At 36.6% G+C, this 26,043-nt stretch overlaps 1 protein-coding gene across 1 annotated transcript in view; it reads right to left on the reverse strand.

Moving 5' to 3' along the window:
• The window catches only part of Wdr49 (WD repeat domain 49), a 147,908-nt gene that overhangs the window by 8,074 nt on the left and 113,791 nt on the right, over positions 1–26,043 (reverse strand). Inside the window, exons 17-18 of the mRNA XM_040270037.2 lie at positions 19,611–19,720; positions 17,746–17,907 (exon numbers count right to left, since the gene is read on the reverse strand). Of these exons, the coding sequence (XP_040125971.2) occupies positions 17,746–17,907; positions 19,611–19,720 (272 nt within the window). The remainder of the gene's footprint in view (positions 1–17,745; positions 17,908–19,610; positions 19,721–26,043) is intronic.

Below are 26,043 nucleotides of genomic sequence, written 5' to 3' on the forward strand. Positions count from 1 at the left end.
TTATGCATGAATCTGTAAAGAGATTATATAGAGATCAGGTAAAAAGCTTTAAGAATTAGGTACTATTTTGTAGGCCTTAAAATCCAGATAGGATTTAATTAATAATAATAATAATAATAAAAACACTTAGAGGTGAAGAAGGAGTGGCATGGAGAACAGAAATGTACACTATTGAACAAAGTAAGTAAATGTTCAGGGCATAAGGAGCTGCTATTGAGGTGAATAGATCATTCTGTACAATTTATTTATTTATTTTTTATTTTTTATTAGTTGTTCAAAACATTACAAAGATTCTGTACAATTTAATAGAAGCATAAATATAAGAGGTCAAGTGGAATGAATTTGGAACTCTACTGAGGAGCACTTTAAATGTAAAACCAAAGAGAAAGAAAAAAAAAAGCAAATGCAGAACAACTTTATAATATAGTGGCATCTTTATATATTAGTATTTAAAAAAATACTTCTCTGTATTAGCTTTATATCACTGTGCCCAAAATCCCTGAGAAGAGCAACTTAGAGAAGGAAAAGTTTATTTGGGCTTAGGGTTTCAGAGGTTTCAATCCATGGTCAGTTAACTCCATTGCTCTGGGCCCAACTTGATACCGAACACCATAGTGGAAAGGCATGGCAGAGGACAGCTGCTCAGCTCATTGCAGCCAGGAAAGGGAGAGAGAGAGAGAGAAGAGAAGAGAGAAGAGAGAAGAGAGAGAAGAGAAGAGAGAAGAGAGAAGAGAGAGAAGAGAGAGAGAAGAGGCCAGGGACAGAAATAGTCTAAGACCATGTCCCCAGTAACCTCCTTTCTCCAGGCATGTCCCACCTTCCTACTGTTACCATCCAGTAATCCATTCAGATTATTAATCCAGCAAATGAATTAATCCACTGACGAGATCACAGCTCTCATCACCTATCTTTTACTAAAGCCCTACCTCTGAATCTTGCTGCACTAGGGACTATGTTTCAAAGCATGAATTTTTGTGGGGGCAAGATTTCAGATTCAAACCAACACTCTTACTTCAAGTACAAACATGGCTGCATGTCTATATCTTTCTCTTGTTTCCTGGAAATTATAGAAGAACAATCAGGAAAATGAGGGAAAATAACTCTTCCAACAAATTCAACTTTCAGAAAATTCAGAGATGTAATCCACTGCCTACAACATAAGAAGAAGAGCAAACAGCTGAGACTGGGCAAAAATTGCACAAGAAAAAAAAATATAGCATAATAAGACCACAAGCAGCATCTCAGAAAGTGTTGGCCAAAAGATGCTCTTTGAAGGTGAGTATCACTCTGAAGTACAGTGATTTATCTTTCATTTTTACTTGTAAATGCTGAAAAGAAGTAAAGAAGGCTAGAGGCAGAAGTCTCCCTGGCCTGGTTTGGTTAAAACAAGCAGAGGAGGTACAGCTACCTGAAGTATTTATTACACACGAGTCATTGCTTACTAAAACCAGTCTCCATGGGTCGTAAAAACCCAAAGGCTCCTTAATCCCATATCCCAACTCCTCACCTACATCTACTGCATTTTTCAAGTTTAAGAAAGTCCAACTCATAAAACTAATTTAAAAAGAAACATTTAAAGACTAGCATAGTATGACCGTGATAGTATTGTTAGCAAAAACCAGAAACAAATCAAATTGAAGAAAAAAACAACAGAACTAAATACAAAGACCACCACCAAAAAAATGTGGCCATTGCCACATTTTATTACCAAGCATTTAAAAAAATTAAACATAAAAACTTATGGAAGAAATTGCATCTATGAAGGACCACCCTTGTGTAGAAGTGAAAGAACTCAGGGAAGAGATAAAGACATGAGAGAAAGTAATGAAATGTGTGCAAGCAGAAAAAAAAATTTAAAAACACAGTGGAGAACAGAGTGGGAACACAATAGAGTATATAGAGTATAAAACAAGAAAAACAAATACAGCAAGTGAAATTTTAAGAAAAGAATGAGAGAGTAAAAGAATATTGAAGACAGTCAAAAATAGATCTAATGGGGTATGAAGACAGGAAGGATAGAACAATAAATCTGACATTATTAATCTATGTATATATATGACTACACGATCAGTGTGATTCTACATCATGTACAACCACAAGAATGAGAAATTATACTCCATTTATGTACGATGTATCAAAGTTAGTTCTACTGTCATGTATAACTAATTAGAACAAAATTTTAAAAGACATGAAAAAAGAGAACTATTAATAAACACATAATTGAAGTCAATTCTTAAAGAAGAAAAACAAAGTATAACAAACATTTAAAGGTCATCACTTAATACAACTTTTAACAAATAAGAGACAACCTGATTGTATACCAAAGGTCAGAATTCTAAGACATAGAAGATATAGGTTAGCAAGATTATTTAAATATAAAGAATCACTTGGCATCCAGAAAAAATGATCAAGTGACTTAAAGGATAAAAGGTATCTATATTTCATTAGATATTTTCGTGGGAATAATCAATGCCAGAAGATAGTGGAGCAGTACCTATGGAATAATTAGGGAAAGAATTTCCTGATTATAAAGATATAATATAAATATTATAAATGACTTCAATATTCAAGGAATTCAGGGACTGTCATTGTCAAGAATGACTTTGGGGAAAATTACTAAAAGATAAACTAAGAAAGGACAGGAAAATCTGAAAGAAAAAATAAGAGGTGGGCTGGGGATTTGGCTCAAGCGGTAGCGCGCTGGCCTGGTATGCGTGCGGCCCAGGTTCGATCCTCAGCACCACATACCAACAAAGATGTTGTGTCCGCCGAGAACTAAGAAATAAATATTATTAAAAATTCTCTCTCTCTCTCTCTCTCCCCATCTCTACTCTCTCTTTAAAAAAAAAAATAAGAGGTGGCAATTATAAAAATATTTATAAAAATATAAAAGTAAGATCTAGCTGGGTGCAGTGGTGCGTGCCTATAATCCCAGAGACTCAGGAGGCTGAGGCAAGAAGACTGCAAGTTTGAGTCCAGTCAACAACTTAGCAAGATGAGACCATATCTCAAAATAAAAAATTAAAAGGGCTAAGGATGTGAATCAGTAGTTAAGTTCCACTGGATTCAATCATCAGTACCCCAAAGCAATAATAAACATAAGTTCTAAATAATGTGTTGTTCAGGATGACAAAATAGAAAATAAATGCTATATGCCCAACAATGTAGAAATGATACAGTTAAAAATTGGAAGAGTTACGGAGAAAGCAGCCTAGATCACAATAAATTAAAGACAAAGACCATCATTTAAAATGGATAAGTAATAGCAATATAAACCAGCTTAACAAAATAAGCATAAAGAAAGGTCATATAATTAAAAATCATTTAATATAAATGATATGATATAATCATATCATATAAAATTTTATAGAAGATGGGGAGGAGAATAAAAAAATATGTTCATTTTATCATCACTCAGCAAGTATCTGTCACTATTCTAGAGAAACAAAGAACTAGAGAATCATATGAACCAAAGAATATTAAAGTAACCTCTAGAACAAACACACACTTTCCAAATAAAAACAAAGGGAAAATTACGGACCCAGAGAAAACTATAAAAAATATATAAACAATAAATAGCATAAAAGGCTGTTATGTTTTAGATTAGGTATCTTTCGAAAGCTCATGTGTGAGACAATGCAAGAAAAGTTTAAAGATGAAGTGATTGAGTTATGAGAGGTTCAGCCTAATCATTAATGCATTAATCCCCTGACAGGGATTAACTTGGGGATAACTTTAGGTAGGTAGAGTGTGGCTGGAGCAGGTGGGTCCCTGGGCACCTGCCTGTGGGATTTATATTCTGTCCTTGCAGAGCAGAGCTCTCTGTCTGCTTCCTGAGAACCATGTTCCCACAGCTTTCCTCTGCCACATTCTTCTGCCATGATGTTCTGTCTCACTTCACGCCCCAAGGAACAGAGCCAGCTGTCCAGCCATCTATGCATTAAGACCTCCAAAACTGAGAGCCCCAAATAAACTTTTCCTACTCAAAATCATCCTCGTCAGGTCTTTTGATCACAGTGAGCAAAAGCTGACTGAAACAAAGACTCTGAGAAATAAAATCAATATGTCCACCATGTCTGACATATCAATACATTGAAATGTGCTCAATTTTCAAATTTTTTTCAGAAAAGAATTTTTCATTGGGTAAAAAGAAAAACTCAATACACATTAAAAATCAGCTGACACTGGAATTTTTAAATGAAAGGATAAGAAAAGTCTAACAGACAGATAAAAGCCAAAGGAAAACAGGCAAAATCTAAAAGCATAAATATATACAGAAACCCTAAGAGGAATATACAGAAACTCATAATGGTAGTTATCAGACATTAATGAGAATGGGAATTGAAAAGTTCATTATCATGGGAGGAGGGAAACATCTTATTAAATTTCTTTTTGAACCTTCTGCTATTTGAACTGTGTGGATTTGTTTTATAGCAATAAGTCAATAATGAATAAAACTAGAACTTTCTCTAAGCAGAGCAACAAATGAAAAGCTCCTACTTGCCATCTTCCTAATACCTGCAGTCTGAGGTAATGTGAATTTAAAATGTACATTAGCAGTTGATCCTGTCTCCCGTGACTGCAGATTAGTACTTCGGAATCACAAGGAATTCTGAATCCTTTGAGGCCTCCTGAGATATTCTGCAGAATTCAGTATATTACTTCTGAAAGAAATTCGTTGTTTACTGAGATTTGTCTCTCAACGAGCTGAATTTTCACTAGAATTGAATAGGCTTCAGGACAATTAAGTGAAAAATGAACAGTTAGGCCCTTGTAAGATTTTGAGACAAACAATCTCCCTTGGATGACTCCTTTTGGGGGGTGGCGGGGGTGGTTGAGTTAAAAAACAGAAGACTAACAGTTCACATGCAGGGGTGGATTCCTGATACTCGACTTGAAGATGTACAATTTTAGGAGATGTCTTAAAGAAAAAGAATGCGAATTACAAACACTAAATTATTTATAAAAAGTGATCAGTTAAGTGGAATGAGAAAATAAATCTCAACAAATTACTAAAAAATTTATGTTGATTAAGTTTCTACTCAGGCGCTAGCTTAGGAAGCTTCAGTCTCCCAGGCCAAAACACTTAGAATTCAGGAGAATGTTTTGCTCGGGAGGATTAGGGACAGCCACAGTATATGGATTCATTGTGTCACATTTCTCTTTAAACCCTCTAATAGACTTCCCTTTATGCTTACAGTAAACCAGATTCCCTGCCCACGTAGCAGGGTCCACATGACATGGCTCCCAGCTCATCTTGCACCAGTCTCCTCACCCAGCACAAGTGACCTTTCTGTCCCTAGAACACTTCAACTTCATTCCCACCTCAGTGGCTTTATACTTCTGTTTCCTGGGCTTGGGCTAATATGTCTCCAAAGTCTTTGTGGGACTTTGTCTTCTAGAATCCAGCTTAGAATGCCAGAGATGTTTGTCAATGCCCCACCCTCGGAGTTATGCTCAAGTACATTGTTATATTTTCTTCATAGTTCTTATCCATATCGCTATCCAAACTTATCTTCTTCTTTTATTTATTACGTATTATCTACTTGTCTCCCTAGACTATACACTCATTGAAAGTGAAATCCTTGCCTATCCCTGTATACCAAACAACCTAGCACCCAGCATTGTGTCTGGTTCATGGAAAGGGGATCAAAAAGTACACCTGTTGAATGAATGAACAGATAAATGAATGCCATTCATTCTTCACACTTTGGAATTTCAGGGAACTGGGGGCTCTACAATAATAACTAAAGCATGTTTTTTTTCATGTCTTAGATCTATATATCTTTCTATTTAACCCCAATCCCAGCTCTTTAAAATCAAAATCTAGTGTCGTCAGTAACCATTTACATTCACTCTTTCCTACCCGAGGAAACATGACATTCGTACTCTCTTCACTTCATTTTATAGTTGATGACCAGACAAGGTTTATTGTAATGTAACCAAGAAGTATTTCTAAAGCAATGAAAATGAAAGATGTGGTGTTCATGAAGATATGCAAAATATTTTCACTAAAATAAAACGATTAGGTGATTTAAACACAAGAGAATCACTTTATCTGTTACTTTCTGGTTCTTTCCTTAGCCACTAATTGGCAAATAACTATCAGATGAGCAATTATGGCAAAACTCACAAAGACACCCTAGCAGCAAGGGACTTGGAGGCCATGTAAACAGAGCATGCGATGACCAGCTGTCGCTAGGCTGTGAGGATACATTATTCTGAAAAGCTTCTATTTCACATTTTCCAATGTATCCCAGTTCCACTAGACAAGTCCTCATCTATCAAGTTTTATTAGACAAGAATCACTGAGGTTTTGTTATAATGCAGATTCGACTCAATAAAAGTGGGTTGGGGCTTTAGATGTTGCCTTCCCAACAGACCCCTATACTGAGGTTCTAATTCCTAAGATTGAAATCTAGATCAGTATCACCAAGCTTTCTGTCACTCAGTTTGCACCATTATCAGCACAGGTAACAGAGCCAGGTTGTTGACAGAGTGGTGACTGATCAAAATTACAGTCTTCATATGAATGTTAAATAATGATTATTTGGGATTATTGAATCTATTTAAATATGTTTTCACACCTTAATGACTAATTTGTAGACCCCAAATTTTGGTGTATGTGTCTGTTTGTAAATTTAAAGATGATTTAGTGTAATGTGAACAAAGATATAGAATAATATGAAGGATTTATGCTTCTAAAATGTTTCACTCTGGATCTTTAATAGTCCAACGTTTTCTGGGATGAGACATATGTAGCATTCTCTCATCTCTTTTTGGAGATATTTATAAATTTTTTACTGTATTTTAATTATTTGTTCAAGGAATAACTTTAACATATGATCAAAATTATTATTCTTTACAAGGTACTAGATTTAAGATTATATATTAAAGCAAAAATATATGACACTGGTCTGGGGATGTGGCTCAAGTGGTAGCATGCTCTCCTGGCATGCGCAGGGCGCTGGGTTCGATCCTCAGCACCACATAAAATAAAGATGTTGAGTCCACTGAAAACTGAAAAATAAATATTAAAAAATTCTCTCTCCATCTTTTTTTCTCTCTTAAAAAAAGATATATGACACTGGCTTTTGCTAAAAGTTTGTGTATATGATTTTCACCTGTAATTTAAAAGTTACCAGGAGAAATGTTGTGTTTCCATGGAAAAGCATGAATTGTCTCTAGCACACCCTTCCAGGTTGTCAGATTCTGGCTTATTTCACTATTTTTAAAACTATTTTTCCCTTCATTATAAATTGTAGGTGCTATGGTTTGGAAAGATCCCCATGCTAAAGGCTTGGTTGTCAGCCTGTGGCACAATGGGAGGTGGCCAAGTCTTTAGGAAGTAGGGACTCGTGGAAAGAAGTTAGATCATTGGGACCTGTCCTTGAAGGGGATACTGGGGACCCCAGTCTCTTCTTGTCTCTCTTTGCTTCCTAGCTAGCACCATGAGGTGAGCAGCTTCTTCTACCATCCACACCTGCCATGATGTTCTGCCCACCATAGGCCCAATGGCACTAGGACTATCGATGATGGACTCAAACCTCCAAAACTGTGAGCCAAAATGAATATTTTTTCTCTATAATTTGATTTTCCTCAGGTGTTTGACATAGCATCACAAAGCTAACACAGTTGGTTACTAATGGATAGGCAAACTCTGTTTATTCTGGTGATTATTCAATTGACTCTAACCTCTCCTTGGAAATATCGGCTTCGGTCCCTATCTGTAAATCGGACTAGCGCCTGTAACTTTGCACGAATTATCAACCATTTTCAAATTTTCAGTTCTTCTAGTTTTCTTCCATGTCTAGCTACAACCCTCCAGACTTAACTTTTGCAATTTATCTTCCTCCTTTCTGAAAACATCATTAAGAAATAATTGATACCCAGACCCCTACCCAGATTCCAGTTTGCTGTGCCAGGATCTTCAAGAATCCAAAACCACCATCTCACGATGGATGGATGAATTGGTTTGGCAAGAGCAATGCCAACAAGAATCCCTAACCTATTGTTTCTGAGGACCTATTTTGCCCCGTCTGGGAGTTTTATGATCAACTGTGGGTTGTTCAGCAGTGACTGATATTCACTCATCTTGAACAAAATGGAGACAGGGGAGCTGACAAAGTTCTCCTTTACATGAGTCCTGTACTCCTAGAAAGCAGAGATGGTTACAAAAGCCTCCAATTCTTTTTTTGTTTGTTTGTTTTTTGTTTGTTTGTTTGTTTTGTTTTGTTCCAGAAAGAGTTAACCACAAAAGAGCCCTCCATTCTCACATATTACAGATAAGACCCTCTTGATTGCTTCTTTTTGATTCTCAAGGACTCACAGACTTTTTTTTTTTTCCATTTTCTGGCTTCCATAAAAGCTTAAGCCTCATTTCTTTTATTCAAGATGTCTCTTCATTAATGCATATTCTCCCCCGTTGCAACAGCCTGAATAAAATCATCTCTTTAATGTTCCCAATGCATTTTGTCTCTGTCAGACAACAGCAACAATAGCAACATTGTTGTAGTCAGCTTTTTCGCTGCTGTAACTAAAGGACCCAATTAGCACAATTACAGAGAAGGAAGAGTTTATTTGAGGGATCACAGTTTCAGAGGTCTGAGTCCATAGCAAGCCAGCTCCATTTCTCAGGGCTGGAGGTGAGGCTGAACATCATGGCGGAAGAGTGTGGCAGAGGGAAGCTTGCATGATGATAAGGAAGCAGACAGAAAGGTCTCCACTTGCCAGATACAAATATACACCTCTAAGACACAACCCATTTCCCACCTCCTCCAGCCACATTCTACCAATTCAATTACACTCAGTTAATCCCTATCAGGGGATTAAATCACTGATTGGGTTAGCACTCTTACAACCCAATCATTTCTCCTCTGAACCTTCTAGCATTGTCTCACACATGAGCTTTTGTGGGACACCTCACATCCAAACCATAACAAACAGCAATAAACAATTTTCGAGGTATCATTAATACTGCTTTTTCTCTCTACTGGAAGTTTTAAAGATTTTGTGGATACAATGTGAATGGATTTGAGGAAATTTATTTGCAAAACCCAACCCGGAGCCAGTTCCAAGTACTTTCCAGGTTTTTGAATAAGATATATCAAAGAGGAGTTTCAAGCTGTTTAGAACCTACTGGGAACAACTTGGAAGCTAAAGAGAGAGCAAAAGACGTTTCAAGTTGAAAGGAATAGGAAGAGAATACAAAAGGACATTAAAAACCCAGTAGGTAAGACTAAAAAGTCACCTGGGGATTAGGAAGTGTTTGAAAAGTGTCCCAAGTTCCAAAGTGATAGTTTAAAACATTGAAAGTGTGTCTGGCAAAATGCTTCTCATTGTACAATTGCCAAATAACCTTCTGCACACTATAATTATGGAGCCTGCATGAATGTGAATAAAATGCAGTGTGAAGATTTAAGGTAGACTCTGTAATGATAGCATGGAGGCAGAATATATTGGTAATTGAGACTTATTTAAGTATTCTTTTATAATAACAATTTTAAAATTCTGCAGCATCCTTCTGAAAAGGAGATGAACAATTTTAAATAAAAGTGATAAAAATAGGTAATATTATAGTACAATAGCTGGTTTTAGAAGCAAGCACAAGAATAGGCTGCCTAGGGAATATGATTTGAACACTTTGAAAAGGGGAGGCTGCATCTGCAAATATTAATAGTGTAGACACCTGAGTCCATCTTTCAGAATTTTCATCCAGGCTCCACCTAGTAGTGTCTCTGTGAACCTATAAATGTTATTTAAACTCTTGATGCCACAAATCCTTCCCATAGAAAGTTGGGCCAATGATTACCCATATATCAATCATAGAGCTGCTTGGTGGAATAATAATGTAAAATGTTGTCAATAAATGAAATTTTCACTCTTATAAGGCTTCAGGCTCTGTGCTAGGGCTTCACACAGGTTAGCACAGTTAATATTCACAGCAACATTACAAGGATGGTACTTAATGTGAAGCCCATTTTCAGTCAAATAAATGGAGGAACACAATGTTTCATTGACCCACTTAAGGTCACCCAAACATGCTGTAGAATTTTGATTTGAAGCCAGTCTTATGATTGAAATTTCACCTTTATACTATTATTACTTCTACATTCTAGTCCCTTTAAGAATATCATTTTTCCCCCAAAGAAAACCATGATCACTTTATAACTTAGCAGGGATAATGACTGTGATTCCAGAGGTCACAAAATATTGCCTGTCAGCACCAAATTTACTCTCCAATGTCTGTTCTGTGATAACAGATTGGAGCCCTTATAAATATTTCTTCATTGCCAGCTGGCATGATATTGAGCTTCTTAGCCAGAGTGCACTGAAGGTGAGACACAGCAAAGAGGGCCCTGAGTCCCCCATGAAAGTTTGCCACCCAACGCTAGTGGCTTTAGAAGAACTGTGTTGGCCAATAAAAAGATCCAGGAGCTGTGGGCTCCTCCCACAAGCTTTCCAACAACCCTGACTTCCTGCTTGAGTAATGAGCCTCTACTTGACTGATACTCGACCTTCCTGGGGTAGTGGCAGCAAGTACCTCTATTGTGTTTTGACAGCTGACCACCAACAACCCAATGCACAAGCACAGATTGCCACGTCAGGTGCAAACCCCAGTGTCAAGTGCAAAGATCTCATAAGATATGCAGAATTCCAAGATTGGTGCAACTGCTGACTGTGTGCCCATGCCTGCAAAATCTGCCCCTTTTCTCCTCCTGTCCTCAAGGAGCTCTCTGAGACCTGCTACCCTGTACACTTTTTTCCTTGTGCTCCACTCAGCACAAGCCCCAACAAAGCCTTGTATGTATAATGTTGTTTTGCCTTTTCACAATGCCTGTCTCAAATGGAGGCAAGAACTCTGGGCTGAGCTGGTAATTCTGAGATCTGCTAATACACAGCAACAATTGTAGGCTATGACAAAGGGGGAAAGTGATGCTTTTTTTTGATAGGACTTCAAATTAATACTACCACTTTGGAAAGCACTGGGGAGATTCCTCAAAAGACTAGGAATGGGACCACCATATGACCCAGCTATTCCACTCCTTGGAATTTATCCAAAAGAACTAAAATCAGCATACTGCGGTGGCACATGCATGCCGATGACTATGGCAGTGCAATTCAAAAAATTACCAAGTTGGGCTGGGGATGTGGCTCAAGTGGTAACGCACTTGCCTGGCATGCGTGTGGCCCGGGTTCAATCCTCAGCACCACATACGAAAAAACAAAGATATTGTGTCCGCCAAGAACTAAAAAATAAATATTAAAATTCTCTCTCTCTCTCTCTCTCTCTCTCTCTCTCTCTCTCTCTCTCTCTCTTTCTCTCTCTCTCTCAAAAAAAATAAATAAATAAAAATAAATTAAAAAATTACCAAGTTATGGAACAAATCCAGGTGCCTGTTAACAGAAGAATGGATAAAGAAAATGTGGTATATATACCCAATGGAGTTTTATTCAGCCATAAAGAAGAAAGAAACAATGCCTTTTGCTAGTACTGGAGAATGTTATCAGTGCCCTTTCTCTAGCACTGGACTTCAACAGCACCAAGGCCCTGCAGTAGCACCGCCAGCTTCAGATTCCAGCACTCAACCAGCAGCTTCTCCTGTCAACAGTGTGCTACCTGTCTAGAACAACACCATGACAAACCTTCCACAATATCCCCAAAGGACAAAGAGAGGGCCACCTGAGTGATGCCACCCTGTGCACAGTCTCCCCCATACTCCTACAGAGCTTTGCAGTGAGTTCTGAAGTATAATAACTCCCTGTGGGTGGTTTTCCTTGCACCTCCATGGTCAATTTCTAGCAAATTTCCACCTGCAGCTGCTCTGTAGTTTTTTCATCCAGTGTGGTATGCATAAACCCTCACCAACAAGGCCTCGGTCTCATCCCTCGGGTCAGGGAGACTCTTCCAGGGTCACCTTACTTCGTGCCTGGTAGTAGAGGCTGCCCCTTTGATTTCCTGCTCCTTTTATTCCTTAGAGTTCTGTTTACTTCTTACTAATCAATGTTCTAGAATGCCTATATATTGCATCTAAAATCCAAAAGGAAAAAAACTGAACTTAAAATTCATTCTAAAATGTGCCTATCTTGACTCAAAGTGCTCTTCAGTTTCCTCTCTCTTTCCTTCCTGCTATAGCCAGATTCTTGAACAAGTGTTAGCTTTTCTTGGTAGATGTCCCACAGGCATCTCCATCTCAACATATTCTAAAAACTGACCTCATTTCCTAACTTTAAAGCATCTTCTTCTCCTGTGTTTCCTCTCTCAATGATAGTTTTTTACTTTAAAATATTTATCCAACCTAGAAAAATAACAATCATGCATTTCTTCATCTTTGATCACGGCACACAATCCTTTCAATTCAATCTCCTTAAATTTTTTCAGATTGCTTTCAAAGTTCTTATTTTCAAAATAATGACACATACCATTTGGTGAGTGACTAGTGTCAGTAATTGGGCCATAATTAACCCACATAGCTCCAAAGGCAGGTATCGCTACCCCAATATAATATCCAAGAAACCAGAGAGGGTGTAGTAATTTATCCAGATATTAACTTCTAGTCAAAGGCCAAGTGATGAGTCAGAGGCATATAGCTGGCTGTGCATAATATGCTGGCTTCAGTCTGGCCCCCTTATAATGCATCCATCCACCACATTGTTCCCTGAAGCTTTCTAAAATTCAGAACTGGTCATATCACTCTCCTGTTTCAAATATTTCATCAGGAATTTTGTTCCTGGATAAGAGGATAGGTAGTGGCGAGTCATCATTCTCATTGTACCAGAGAGATAGGAATTAAAAAAAAAAAAAAAGATAAATTACAAATCATATTTTTAAAGCCATCGAAGGGCTATGGAAGCCAAGATAACCACATTAAATATAATTCCAAACATAATAGAGTTCTTGCTAGATGAGCAGAGATGGCCAAATATTGTCTTCCCTCTGAAGATTTATCATGTTTGAGCATTGCTAAGACACAAACTTGCCATAGACTGAGAGACTCTTCAATGTACAAGTAAAATCCACAGAGTCTTGATGGCTATGTGGGTTGGTGTGATGTGCTGGAATCTAGAAAAAACCCACAGCTTTGGCTAGTGTTCCCCACAGGATAGCCTCTGAGTTCTTTAGTGTGTGGGCGACTGTGGATGGGACTGGAAATGTAAAGCAATGTTTCCTACAGTCTCGCTGGACTTAGAAGGTAATATAACACTAAAGGGAGAGGTTTACATCAGAAACTTGATATGAGACATGGCCTAAGCCAGCTAAAGCTCTACCTCAGCACTGACCCATCTCAGTTCCTAATCGGATAAAGGTAATCAGCCCCTTACCCTCTCTGCTGAACTAAGGAAAGAGTAAACTCTTGCTAAGAGAAAATAACATAAATGAGGTGGAATGTGATGATCATTATTATCCAAAGTACATGTAAGAAGACACAAATTGGTGTGAATATACTTGGTATACAACCAGAGATATGAAAAATTGCACTCTATATGTGTAATAAGAATTGTAATGCATTCTGCTGTCATATATAAATTAAAAATAAAACTTTTAAGGCTTGCAAAGAAGTAGGAAAATGTGACAATAACCAAGAAGGAAAAACACATTAGAAACAGAACCAGTGCCCATTCAGATATTGGTGTTTAGCAGATCAGGACTTTTAAATAGCTATTAAAAACATGAGCACAGGGGAGCATGCCTGTAATTCCAGTGGCTCAGGAGGCTGAGGCAAGAGGATTGGGAGTTCAAAGCCAGCCTCAGCAAAAAGCAAGGTGCTAAGCAACTCAGTGAGACAATGTCTCTAAACAAAATTCAAAATAGGGCTGGGAATGTGGCTCAGTGGTTGAGTGTCCCTGAGTTCAATCCACAGGTACCCCTCCACACAAAAAAAGAAAAGTCACATGCAGTGATGTGCACCTATAGTCCCAGATATGTAGGAGACTGATGTAGGAGGATCACTTAAGTCCAGGAATTGGAAACCAAGCTAGACAACATAGCAAGATCCCCTCTAAATAAATAAATAAATGAAACAGAAAAACGATGGACAAAATAAATGAAAACATTTATAATTCCAAATAGCATTCTAGAAATAAGTGTGTGTGTGTGTGTGTGTGTGTGTGTGTGTGTGTGTAATTTTAGACATATATAAAATCTGATATTGGGAACTGATTAGGCTGGCAAAAGATTGAACTAGGGAATTCAAAGAAAAGTAACATAAAAGATACAAACTGAAGGCCAGACAAGAAAAAAAGAAAAGAAGAGCATCAAAAGATTTGAGGTATAATTAAACTCTCTAAAATACATGTAATCACAATCCTAGAATAATAGGAGACAGCAGGAAGGGAAATAGAAATATTATAGGAGAAAGATAATTGCTGAGAATGGTCATAGTTGAAGAAAGATGCATTTAGGAATGTCTATGAATCTTAAGGAATATAAACATACAGAGAACTGTATTTAAATCCATTACAATAAAACCTCTGAAATCCATGGATAAAGGTCCTAAAAGCAGTCAGAGTAAGAACCATCAATAATATTAAGAGTAGGATTTTAAACAGAAACTATGGAAGCAAAGAAATACGTTATATCTTTAAGGAATAGGAAGAAAAATAACCTTGCCATCTACAATTTTAAACCCAGTGAAAATCTTCTCCCACAGTCCAAATGAAATTAATGCATTTTTCAGACACATAATAGCTGGAGAAAATATTGGTATATAGACCTATATTATAAGAAATATTGCAGCAAGTTCTTCATACTAAAGGAAATGATTTCAGATGGAAGCCTGGTATCACAAGGACTGAAGGACACAGGAAAGAATATTCACCTCTAGGGCACTCACTAAAACAATATTATAAAGAGATATAAAAGCTCTGAAGAGGAGATAACATGTAGTAATTCAGAATAATTAATTAAAACATTTCAGTGGCTCTTTACTTCTGATTAAATAAATGCCAAGGTCCTTAGACTAGTAGACTAGGCCCTCCGTGATCTGGCGCCCCGTGCCTACCTAGCCTAATTCTCTTCATGCTCCTTCTAGAATACAGCCATTAGGAAATCCATGTGTCTTCCATAGCACATCATGTTATTCAAACCACCTTAGATTTGCATATGCCACTTCCTTACCAGAAACACTCCCCTCTTTTCTTATCTGACTTATTGCAATTTAACATTTAATATATAGCTCAGGCCTAATCTTGTTTCCCTGAGAAAATGTCTCTGAATTTCCATGTGTTTCCACAGTACCCAGTGCTTATCTGTACCACAGCCCTTGTTGTAAACATGATTATATGTTTACTTATCTACTTTCCCACCTAGACTTTTCAAGGTCTTTGAAGGCTGGGCCTCTACATTTTATCTCTGTGTCTCCAACATCTAGCATAAATGCTAGCACATTCCATATCTACCTTAGGGAATGCCAGATACACAAAGGGAATGCATTCAATATCTAAACGCCTACATGAACATGCATTATTTCAGGATCTTCTAGTGGAAGACCATGATATTATTTATGGTATGTTACAATATGCTTCTGTCCTCCACTCCTTTATTTCTAAATGGCACATGAATACCTCAAGCTCAACACATTTTAAATATGACCCATTCTATTTAACCCCTATTTGTGTGTCAGACTTAGCAACTGCCTCAGTATCTGAAGTTGTCCATAGCAGTCGACATGGAGGCATTTGTTTTAATTCTGTCCCTTTTTTTTTTTTTATCTCTGGTGTGTCTTTTCTTACATTATTCCCTATCGACTTCCAGGTCTCCTTCCTTATCCTTTGAACTCCTCCTCATTCTGTAAGTCTCAGCTCAGATGTGACCCTCACTCTGATTTCCTTCCCAGGCCCCAACCAGGAAGAATCCATCTTCTTTCTTGGTACCTTTGCCAAACCTCACTGTGGTACCCTATGTCACATAGTAATCTGTAAAGTCAGTAGTTTGCATTAGTACCTCTCATAAGCTTGTGAGGATTTTAAAAGGCAGAACTGTTTTCCCTTGCAGAGAAGGCACATGAGTGGAAATCTTTTTTTAAAAGGTAAATGAAGAAAAGCTAAAGAAAGAAAATTTAAAGGGGAAAAAAAAGCACGTTTTTTAAAAAACCATGGAGAAATTACAAGAAAATATAGTATAAGAAATTTAGTGTAAATTGTTTTCTTTGTTAATGTTTTTCACAAGTTTTACATATTCTAATCTAGTCATCACCCCCAACCCCCAACATGCACATCCTCCCTGCCCAAAAGCAGAATTCATCTACATCCTCATCTGGTTGCACAGTATGAAAGGTCCTCTGTGAATGGGATTTGCTTCTGTTTACCTGTCTCTCTCTCACCTCACTCACTACCTCCTGCTGTGTATTCACTTGCATGAATTCAGACTCCTTGCTCCATCCTGGTTTTCTCCTCTGTGCTTACCCTGAGTTTGAACAGTCTATATAGCTTCATCCTGGTTCTCAGAATCTTTTGTTAATGTCTGTTCCCCAGATGCTCCCAGTCTGCATCTCACAAGAACAAGATACCTACTCCCCCATATTCATTATTAAAGATGGATCATCCTGGATGAAAAACGATAGGGGGATAGATTGGAAACCTCATCAGATACACTTAAAGGTTATTTAGAACCACAGTTAATGGCTGCACATTTTTTAAGAGAAATGAGCAGAAGCCACAGATGACCCTCATGACAAGCAAATTATTACAAATTTAGCAAAAAGAAACGTTAAGGAAAGATAAAAGGAAACTGATGATAAGTAGACTGGAAACTATGGTGATGGGGAATGACAGATACACTTTGCTCATAAGTGAAATTTCAAGCAAAAATAAATAAATAATGGCAAGCAGCTGTTCTCCCTTTCCACAGGGGACCAAGAGAAAAGGAGAAGCTCAAGCATCCACAAGTGTGGACATAAGGGAACACCTATCTACCGCAATGATTTTTATGGTTCAAGGAATCTGATGTCAGAAGATTTGGAAAGCTGAGAAGCCACAGATCACAGACAGATGCCATGTAGTTCTGATTTTTTGACTGTTGCAGGTTGAAAACTTACACTGTTCATTAATTATTTTAAATGAGCTCCCCTGAAGTGTGCATATGCTTTCTAAGTGCTTCACTGAAAATCAGATTGTGTTACCTGTGCTCCCATTAGGGCTCCCCATTGTGGAGAAATTTTCACGCAGAAATTTCATGCAGAAATTATTCTTTAAATTGTTAGAAACTCAAAAAATTAGAATAGTCTGAAAAACTGGGCATTCTTTTGCACATCTTGTTTCAAATCTTCAGAGATCATTCACTTGTATTTTCTTAGTTTTCTTGCCCTCTCTTATTAGCCCAGCACTGCAGCTGGCAGCCTCTGAGACAATACACTTTAAGTGGCCTCTATTTTTAGAGACATGAATAGAACAAAACCAGATTGCCAGAGATTCTCTTCTAAAGCAGTCTCATGATGCCTCATTTTCTGGGACCAGTTTTGAACATGAAGGTTATTTTGGGGAGAGAGGTTCTCATCCATCGTAGATACATAATACAAGTTCATGGCATTCTGACTTCAGAAAGGGACAAAATAAAAAATATTCCTTTTTTAAATTCCAGCCTGTTGACTTTCCTGAGAGCACAGACCAGCAGCTGAGCTATAAATCTCAGCAATCAAATTACCCACTTCATTTCACTATAACCTACAAGGCAAGCATGCTTTTCTACTTTATTTTTGAAGATTAGTGGAGAGAGAGAGTGGAGGTGTATGATGACTGAGGACTTACTTTCAGAAAGTAAAGGAAGCTCTGGAATGTGGGGATGCTCCTCCTCTGGCTCTTCCCTAAAGTATTTCTCAAGGTCTAGAAGGAAAGAAGGTTTCTTCACTTCCGGCAGCTCTTTCAGCCCTCGGATGCTTAATGACCTAAAGGCACCTTCAAAACAGCAGGCTTTAGGGAAAGACATGGGAAAAGGACAATAACATTCATCCATTAGAAGAAACTTGCACATTTTCAAGTTAACTTTTTAAAACTGAACCTTCCTGTTACTCAGCTGGTACAGCTGCAGTGATCAGCAAACACTATAAACACAGCTGTTCAAAATAAATCCAGGGTCCTTTCTATTCAGAGGGACCAAGATGAACTCAAGACTTCCCTTTCATTTATTTAATTTTTTTTTATTTTGCTTTTTTTCCCTTGAAAATGAATATTCTGCAGTTTGGAAATGTTTCAATTTCTCTTTTATCTACGAGAAAATTATATATCCTTTGTGAAATGGAATCTATTTACTTTTCAGTATATAATTTTTTAAAAAAACTCTATAATTTTGAATTGGCAGGTATTTTTTTTCACTCCACAGTAATGTAAACCAGGGCTGTGTCACTGTATTTATTATATACACAAAAGAGATGATGGGAATGCATTTTAATCAGACCCTTAAAATCAATGTTTTGGACAGAATGAAAAAAATAAATGGCTTCACATGTAAGTGGGTAATGGTATAGAAATCAATGAAAGCTTAATTCAAGATATGACTGTATGTTGTTTATTAGCTCTGGGAGGATAGAAACTGTACCTTTGTCATTATGAGGCTCAGTACTTAGGGTAGGTTTGATAGTCAGCACCTGCTATGAAACAAGTCCTGTGTAGCTTTTGGATCCTGAGGCAAAAAAAGTTTTTATTCATTTTCATATTTTCCTCTTTAATCTATTTTTTATTTAAAATTAAATTATATTCATTAAATTACAAATCTAGCAAAGAGGAACTCTGAGGAAAGATAAAAGGAAACTTATGTTTCCTTATTAAAGTAAAATTAAATTAATTTATTAACTGATAAAATTTGTTTTAATTGGTATATAAAACAATATTCTGCATATTAATGGAGTACCATGTGATGTTTGATACAAATATAAATTGCATCATGTTTAAATCAAGCTAAGCATATCTATTACCTCAAATGTTTATTATTTCTTTGAAGTAAAAACACCTCAAATTCTTTCATGAAATATACAGAACACCATTATTATCTAGAGTCACCTTCCTGGGCAATAACCCACCAGAACCCTCCTTCCTGCTGATTGTAATGCAGTACCCATTGATCACCTTTTCCCCATCCCCTACCCCCACCTCCAGCTTCTGGTAACCCCATGTTATTTCCCCAGTGCTAGTGGAACCAGGGTCCTCCCAGATGACAGGCAAGCGCTCTAGTTACAATCCCAGTTCTGGTAACCATCATTCTATCATCAGATTCTGTGAAATCAACTTAGATTCCATATGAGTGAGGTTATGTAACACTAGTCTTTCTGTGCCTTGCTTGTTTCACTTAACATTAATGGTCTCCAGTTCTACTCCAGTTGTCAGAGTCATCATTTCTTAAATGCTTTAGGGAAGTGTCAACATTCTGATGCAATCTATTTTGGGAATCACAAGCAGCACTTTACAGTTGCATCACTTACATGCTGTATAGCCTTAAATAAGTTACTTAATATCTCTGAAACTTACTTTCTTCCTTTGTTTAATGGATATCATAAAATCTTACATTAGTTTTTTTTAAGAAATACAGACATTTCTGAAATACAGAATTTAGCTGTTTCCCTGATTCACACTGATCTATAAAATAACAACATAAAACTATATCAACAGTGATTACTTACTGGCTGATTTTTGTATAGTTTCATCATAATAAAGTTTAGGTGTTTTTTTCTTATAAACATCTCTTTCCTCATCTTTTATGTCTAAATTTATATCTTCTGATGGTTTGACACTGGAAAGAAATAATTCACGATGAAATAAAAAATTAACTACAAATAAGTACATATTATACTTCTACCAAAAAAAAGTCAGTTTCTGTGTACTTAAGTAGTGACATCTATTTACACTAATCAAGCCATACCTTTGAATAAAATGCTTGCTAGCCAGGTGATGATATAAAAGAGTGAGAACCACAGGCCAAGAGTCTAGTTAAGCAAGAACTCTGTTCCCATAACAACTGGAAAGTCAGAAAAAAAATTATGCAGGATGAAATTTTACAGAAAGACACACACACATTCTTTCCCAATGAGTAAATTACAAGGGCAACGAGGAGCAAGTAGAAGTGATCCATGTCAAGTCCTCCATCTTCACTTAAGGTATCCAAAATGCAAATGATCAGTATATTTAGAGCTTACCATATGCATCTATTAAAAAAACCTTTAGAATAGTTGAATCCACACAAAAGATTTTTTATCAACAAAATGTAGGGAGAGAGGGAGCTCCTTATTTAGCTCTATGAAAATTCTGTGAGAAAAAAGAAAAAAATCTCAAATACTTAATATTCATTATTATAGATTTCAAACTTAACAGCCATAGCTGGTGGTTGTCAAAAATCATTATTAATGTCTAAGGAGCACCAGACCTAAAAACATACCCATTTTCCCCAAGCCCCAGAGAGCCATGGGGACCTTTGCCTGCCCGGGTCCTTCTGATTCCCTTTTCTGCATGCTTTGGCTCTTTAAGACTCTCTTTCATCCTCAACTCTGCTTCATATTTTGTAGCTGTAGGACCCTGAGATATTTCTTATATCCTTGACCTTAATTTTCCTTCTATGCAATGAGACTTTTGCTATGGTATACCTCCTCCTTTAAGAGGTACAATAGATGAAAGATGGTGATGTACCTAATATATACTATTATTCAATAAATGTTAATTGCCCTCCTTCCTTTTCCTCTACTCTATTTTTACTGTATCTCACAAATCCAGCTTCAAATGTCAATACAAACAAAATTAAATATATGCACCTTTAACATTAATATCAGAAGCTATATATACAGCTTGAAGTAAGAATTTATTGATTTTTTATATACATAAACAAAATTCTCATTTTAGAATTCTTTTTGAGTTTACAGAAAAGATATGACAATTGTTCAGAGTTCTGGTATACCTCTCACCCAGTTTTCTCTATTGTCAATATCATTTATTGATTGATTTGTAATAAAAAATAAATAATCTCAAATACTTAATATTCATTATTATAGATTTCAAACTTAACAGCCACCGCTGGTGGTTGTCAAAAATCATTATTAATGTCTAGGGAGCACCAGACCTAAAGAAATAATACTTACAATTTTCTAGGGGAAAGGTATATTCTTAACCCAATAACTACAAGCCCTAACTATATCATAGCCCACCTTTCCAGTGTTCACCAACTTGTTATTGTTACAGATTCCTTATTTATTTGTTGGTACAGGTGATTGAACGTAGGAGCACACAACCACTGAGCCACATCCATAGCTCTATTTTTTATTTTATTTAAAGATAGGGTCTCACTGAGTTGCTTAGTGCCTCACTGTTGCTGAAGATGACTTTGAACTTGTTATCCTCCTGTTTAACCTTCTGAGCCATTGGGATTATAGGCATGAGCCACTGGGCCTGGCCTCTATTGTTAATATCTTACCATTTATCCCAAAATCAAATTGGTTATATTATGAGTAATCAAATTTCAATTTTTTAAGAGTTTCTACTAGTATTTTGCTAATTTCCATGTTCTGTAATAACAAAAATGTTCTACTTCATTATCTGAATCCTGAGACTTCTCTGGCCTGTGACAGTTCATTGTACTTTTCTTGTGGATCATGATCTTGACAACTGTGAAGAATATGGGTCAGACTTTTGGTATAATACCTCTCAATTTAGGTTTGCCTGACATTTTTCTTAAACTGATGTCATTCATTGTTGGGAGGAAGGCCACAGAACGCAAGTGCCCTCATCACATCCAATCCAAGACATGTGCTATCAACCTGACTCCCCACTGCTGATGTCAGCCTTGGTCACCTGTCCAAGACTGTGTTTGCCCATTTTGCAGTAATAACAGCTTACAGCACGCACCCGAATGTTACTTTTTCTCTGGAAGCAACTTAACCAAGCACAGCCCACACTTGAGGAGAGGAGTTTAGTTCTGTTTTTAGAGTAGGCAGAGTACCTACATAAGTTATTTGGAACTACAGATTTTTTTTAGGAGGGTTTTGCTGTCCAAAAGCCTTAAGGTAGGTGGGTAATTTTTTTCCCAGATCATGCTGAATTGGCCTCCCTCACAATATGCCATCTCCTATAAATAATAGCATGCTATTTAGCCAATGTCTGTGCTTTGAAAACAGAATGATCATTTTAAGAAAGTAAAGGAATCTGTAACAATAACAAGTTGGTGAATACTGGAAAGGTGGGCTATGATGTAGTTAGGCCTTGCAGTTATTGGGTTAAGAATATACCTTTCCCCCAGAAAATTGTTGATGAAATAAAAAAGTTTTGGGAGGGTTCCCTTTTTTGACTAGTTAACATCAGACCTTGATTTTCCCCAAAGCCCACAGAACTCTCGCCTGCCTTTGGACTATTTGCTTTCTGGCTGACTCATCTGGTGGTGTCTAAATTAAGTATCTTTTTGTAAAAATAAAATATTTTGTCTTATCCACAGCAGGATAGAAGCAGGCAGGGCATAAAAGAATCTTCTTGGAATTATAACAAATTGCACTACTTACTTAAATGGCTGCCTGTGAAATGTGGTTAGATTGATAAAGCTGCAAGAGAAAGGGAAACTCTCCACAGGACTAGATCAGAAGGCCAACAACAAATTGCTTTCTTCACATAGACATCGACATGAGGGAGTGGTTACCATGAAAGTGTGTTGGGGACTGAGAAGAGGTGATCGTTGCTAAGCGTAGATGTCATGGAGGAAGATAAAGAAGAAGGAGCATGCAATGAAAGACTTAAAGAAAGTTCTAGGGAAAAATACCTCATATGTAGGGCCTGTTGTGGGCTCTGACAACCTTAGCACTAATTCTGTGAGAAGGAAAGACTGTAGCTGATCTCCCTCCTCTGAGCTCTGGCTGCAGAGAGAAGATGATGACTGTTTTGCCCTACGAAGCAATAAAAGGAAAGTGAAAGGACCTTGAGTGGTGGCTTTCACATAGCGGGTCAGGTCCTTGACAAAATACCAGATGACTTGACTGTGACACACCAATTTTTAAGGTTTTTATATGATGCTTGTTGGACAGCAGCACAGAGGGCTAATTCAAGCCAGAGTGTCTATGTTTGGATTTGATCTACTCAGAACCAAGTTAGTTAATTTGGTTCTGAGTGAATCACGTAGCTTCTCTCTGCTGTGGTTTGCTGAGCTGTGAGATGGGGATGATAATAACAGCGATTGCCTAAGATTATACTGAAATTAAATGACTTAAACACATGAAGGCCTTAGAACAGTGCCTGGAAATGGTCAGAGCTCTATAGGGACTGGCTACTATTACGTTCAAACAGAATAAGATGATACTTTTCACTCAAAGTGGGGCATTCCAAGAGTCCCCTATGAACCAGTTCTAAAACCTTTGGGAGCTACCATTAGGATAAGACAAAAAGTAAGAAGATAAGGCACTCCCCCAAATAATAACTTCCTGCACCTACCTGTAGTTTTAAGCCTTAAATTTCAAAAATTAAGTAGACTTTCATTTGTCATATCTGAGCATAGGATAATTGCTGCCACAGATTGTTGGTAAAAGCAGATAGTCAATCCCTCAGGTGTTTTATTCACATAAGGTCTATTTTGAAATGAGATTTGAATGTTACATATTTTTTCTTGAAATTGTCCATACATTTTCTAATTCAATTTTTCTCACAATATATGCTGACAAATAATTAGGTTATCAATACCATACAAGTAGTTTTAGGTGTCAGTTCTCTTCTAATAACAGTATGGAATTCAAAACGCTATAATTTAATATGGTTAAAACACCTTAATTTTAAGTGTGCCTTAAGTGGTCATGTATAAACTTGCTCAGAAATTTGTGTAATTTCTCCTCTAATTATTTATCCTGGTTCCTAATAATGAATTTATTTCTGTTAAGCAATTTTGTAAACTGTAAACAAAGGGAATGTGTCAAATAATAGAAAGGGAAATAGAAATGATCTTTGTTGACCTAGAATAAGAATAAAGATCAATGAATGAGAGTTCTATGACAGGATAGGCCTGACTTAACATTAGAATCATTCTGTAACAGAGTGTATGACAGTGAATGAATTTACTGCATAGAAATTACTCAAAAAGAGACTGGGGTGTGCTTCTTAAAGATGCCACAAGAGTTAGTCTGGCACACTTCTAATATCCCTTTCAATGTTATTATTAATTTACTAAAATTAATAAACATGAAAAAATAATGTTTGTTTTGCAAACAAAGAATCCAATTTAAAACAATGATATCTCACTAGTAGTTTTAAGAGGACAGTAGCATCCAATCTCAATTCCAAGACAGTAAAGCAGCCAAAAATTTCACATTTCTAGACAGCGGTTTTAGTGAATGTCGCAAAGACCTCTAAATCTTGTGATTCAGCACTTCCACTTCCAAGAATTTACTCTAATGATGAATTTCACTGGGTACTCCAACATAGGCCCACGAAGAAACTTAAAAAAATGTTTTCCCAGTTAAAATGTGTAAAAGCTATATGATAAGCACTGGGGATATAGCTCAATGGTACAGTGTTTGCCTAGTATATGCAAGGACCTGGGTTCAATCCCAGGACCACAAGCAACAAAAAGAAAGCTACATGAAAAATTTCTAGGAAGTCATTATGATTATTGATATCCATAGATGCTCACATTAATTAATACAGAAATGTGTTCACTATATTTAGTAAATTAGCATATCGCTAAATTAGCATATGCTAAATTAGCATATTGTTTAGTCACTATATTTTTGAATGACAAAACACACTATAAACTATATTAAGTCCCCAATTTCATAATATTAATTTTTTTTTTATTTTCACAAGAATACTTGGAACAAAGTGAAATGCCTTATCGATGGTTTTACTACACTGATTTCCTCTTTTTCTTCTTGCTTGTTAGTAATTCCAAATTTTCCCATAAAGAAAACATGTTATCTTCGCAATATAAAAATATTCTAACTTTATGTTATCTAAATGAATTGACTTATATAAATGTTTCTAGATTAAAATAATTTTGAGTCCAAAAATTAAATATTGCTATAATTTAAGAAGAATTCATGTCTACTATGGTTATTTCTTATTATATATCTCTTCATTTCTTTTTTCTTTTTTTTTATTTTTTAGTCAAAGTATAATTTTTGTAGAATTTAAGGAAGGAGGAAATCTGTATCTCTGTATCAGCTACTAAATTAGCATTGAGACTTCCTTTGGTCTTTTAAATACTACATTCACCTCCATCTCTGAGGATTTAAATGGAAGTATGCTCTTGACCACCTACCTACTTCTGTTATAAAATATTATAAGTGGTATGGAAACCAGGTGTTTATGTGCAAGCCAGAAGATAATATACACCAATTGTTTTTTCCTGGAAGGATAATCTTAGGCACTAAAATGAGAATATACCTTCAAATCATTTAATTTTTCCTGTATGTTAGCTGATTGTTTCATTTTCTCTAGACTTTTTCTTTTTCCTTCTCCACCTTTCTTAGCCATGCCCCCAAATGCATATTCACATACACACCAAATATGCTTTTTCTTGTTTAGTCTCTCTAAACTTCCACACACATTTATCTTTCCTTCAAATTTTTGCATATGGACAATAACTGGCATAATATCCTCCTTGAATTTATTAATCGAATTTATTACTATGACTAGGTAAAGGGGCACATTCTTCAGAAAGCATTTTCTTAGAAAGAAAATTGTTGATAATCTCTTCAGTATTGGACAGAAAGCTCGAAGGACACTTCATAGCTGACAACTCCACTGGACCGTGTTTTCCACATAGGATTCCTGGTAACATTCCTGGGAGAAGGGAGGGATGCACCTGGCAGTTCAATTCTGCAGACACATTTTTAACAATTTTATTTCAATTAGTTTGGTGATTCCTAAATGGCATTACTCCATATGCTCTCATTTCAATCCCTTCATCTGAATTAAATGTAACATGGTTAAAAACAAGCATTTTTAAATACCGTTAGCACTTTTGATGTATTATTTTGTCCTTCGAAAAAGTACAACAGAGAAAATTTTTGCATCATCCCTGCCCCTACCTGGGAGTCTCCCACAGCCTACCTAAGCACAACCCAGGTGAAAAGATTGCTCTTCTGTATGCCCATTTAT

The sequence above is a fragment of the Ictidomys tridecemlineatus genome, chromosome 3, assembly GCF_052094955.1.
Source record: "Ictidomys tridecemlineatus isolate mIctTri1 chromosome 3, mIctTri1.hap1, whole genome shotgun sequence".
NCBI classification, from domain to species: Eukaryota; Metazoa; Chordata; class Mammalia; order Rodentia; family Sciuridae; genus Ictidomys; species Ictidomys tridecemlineatus.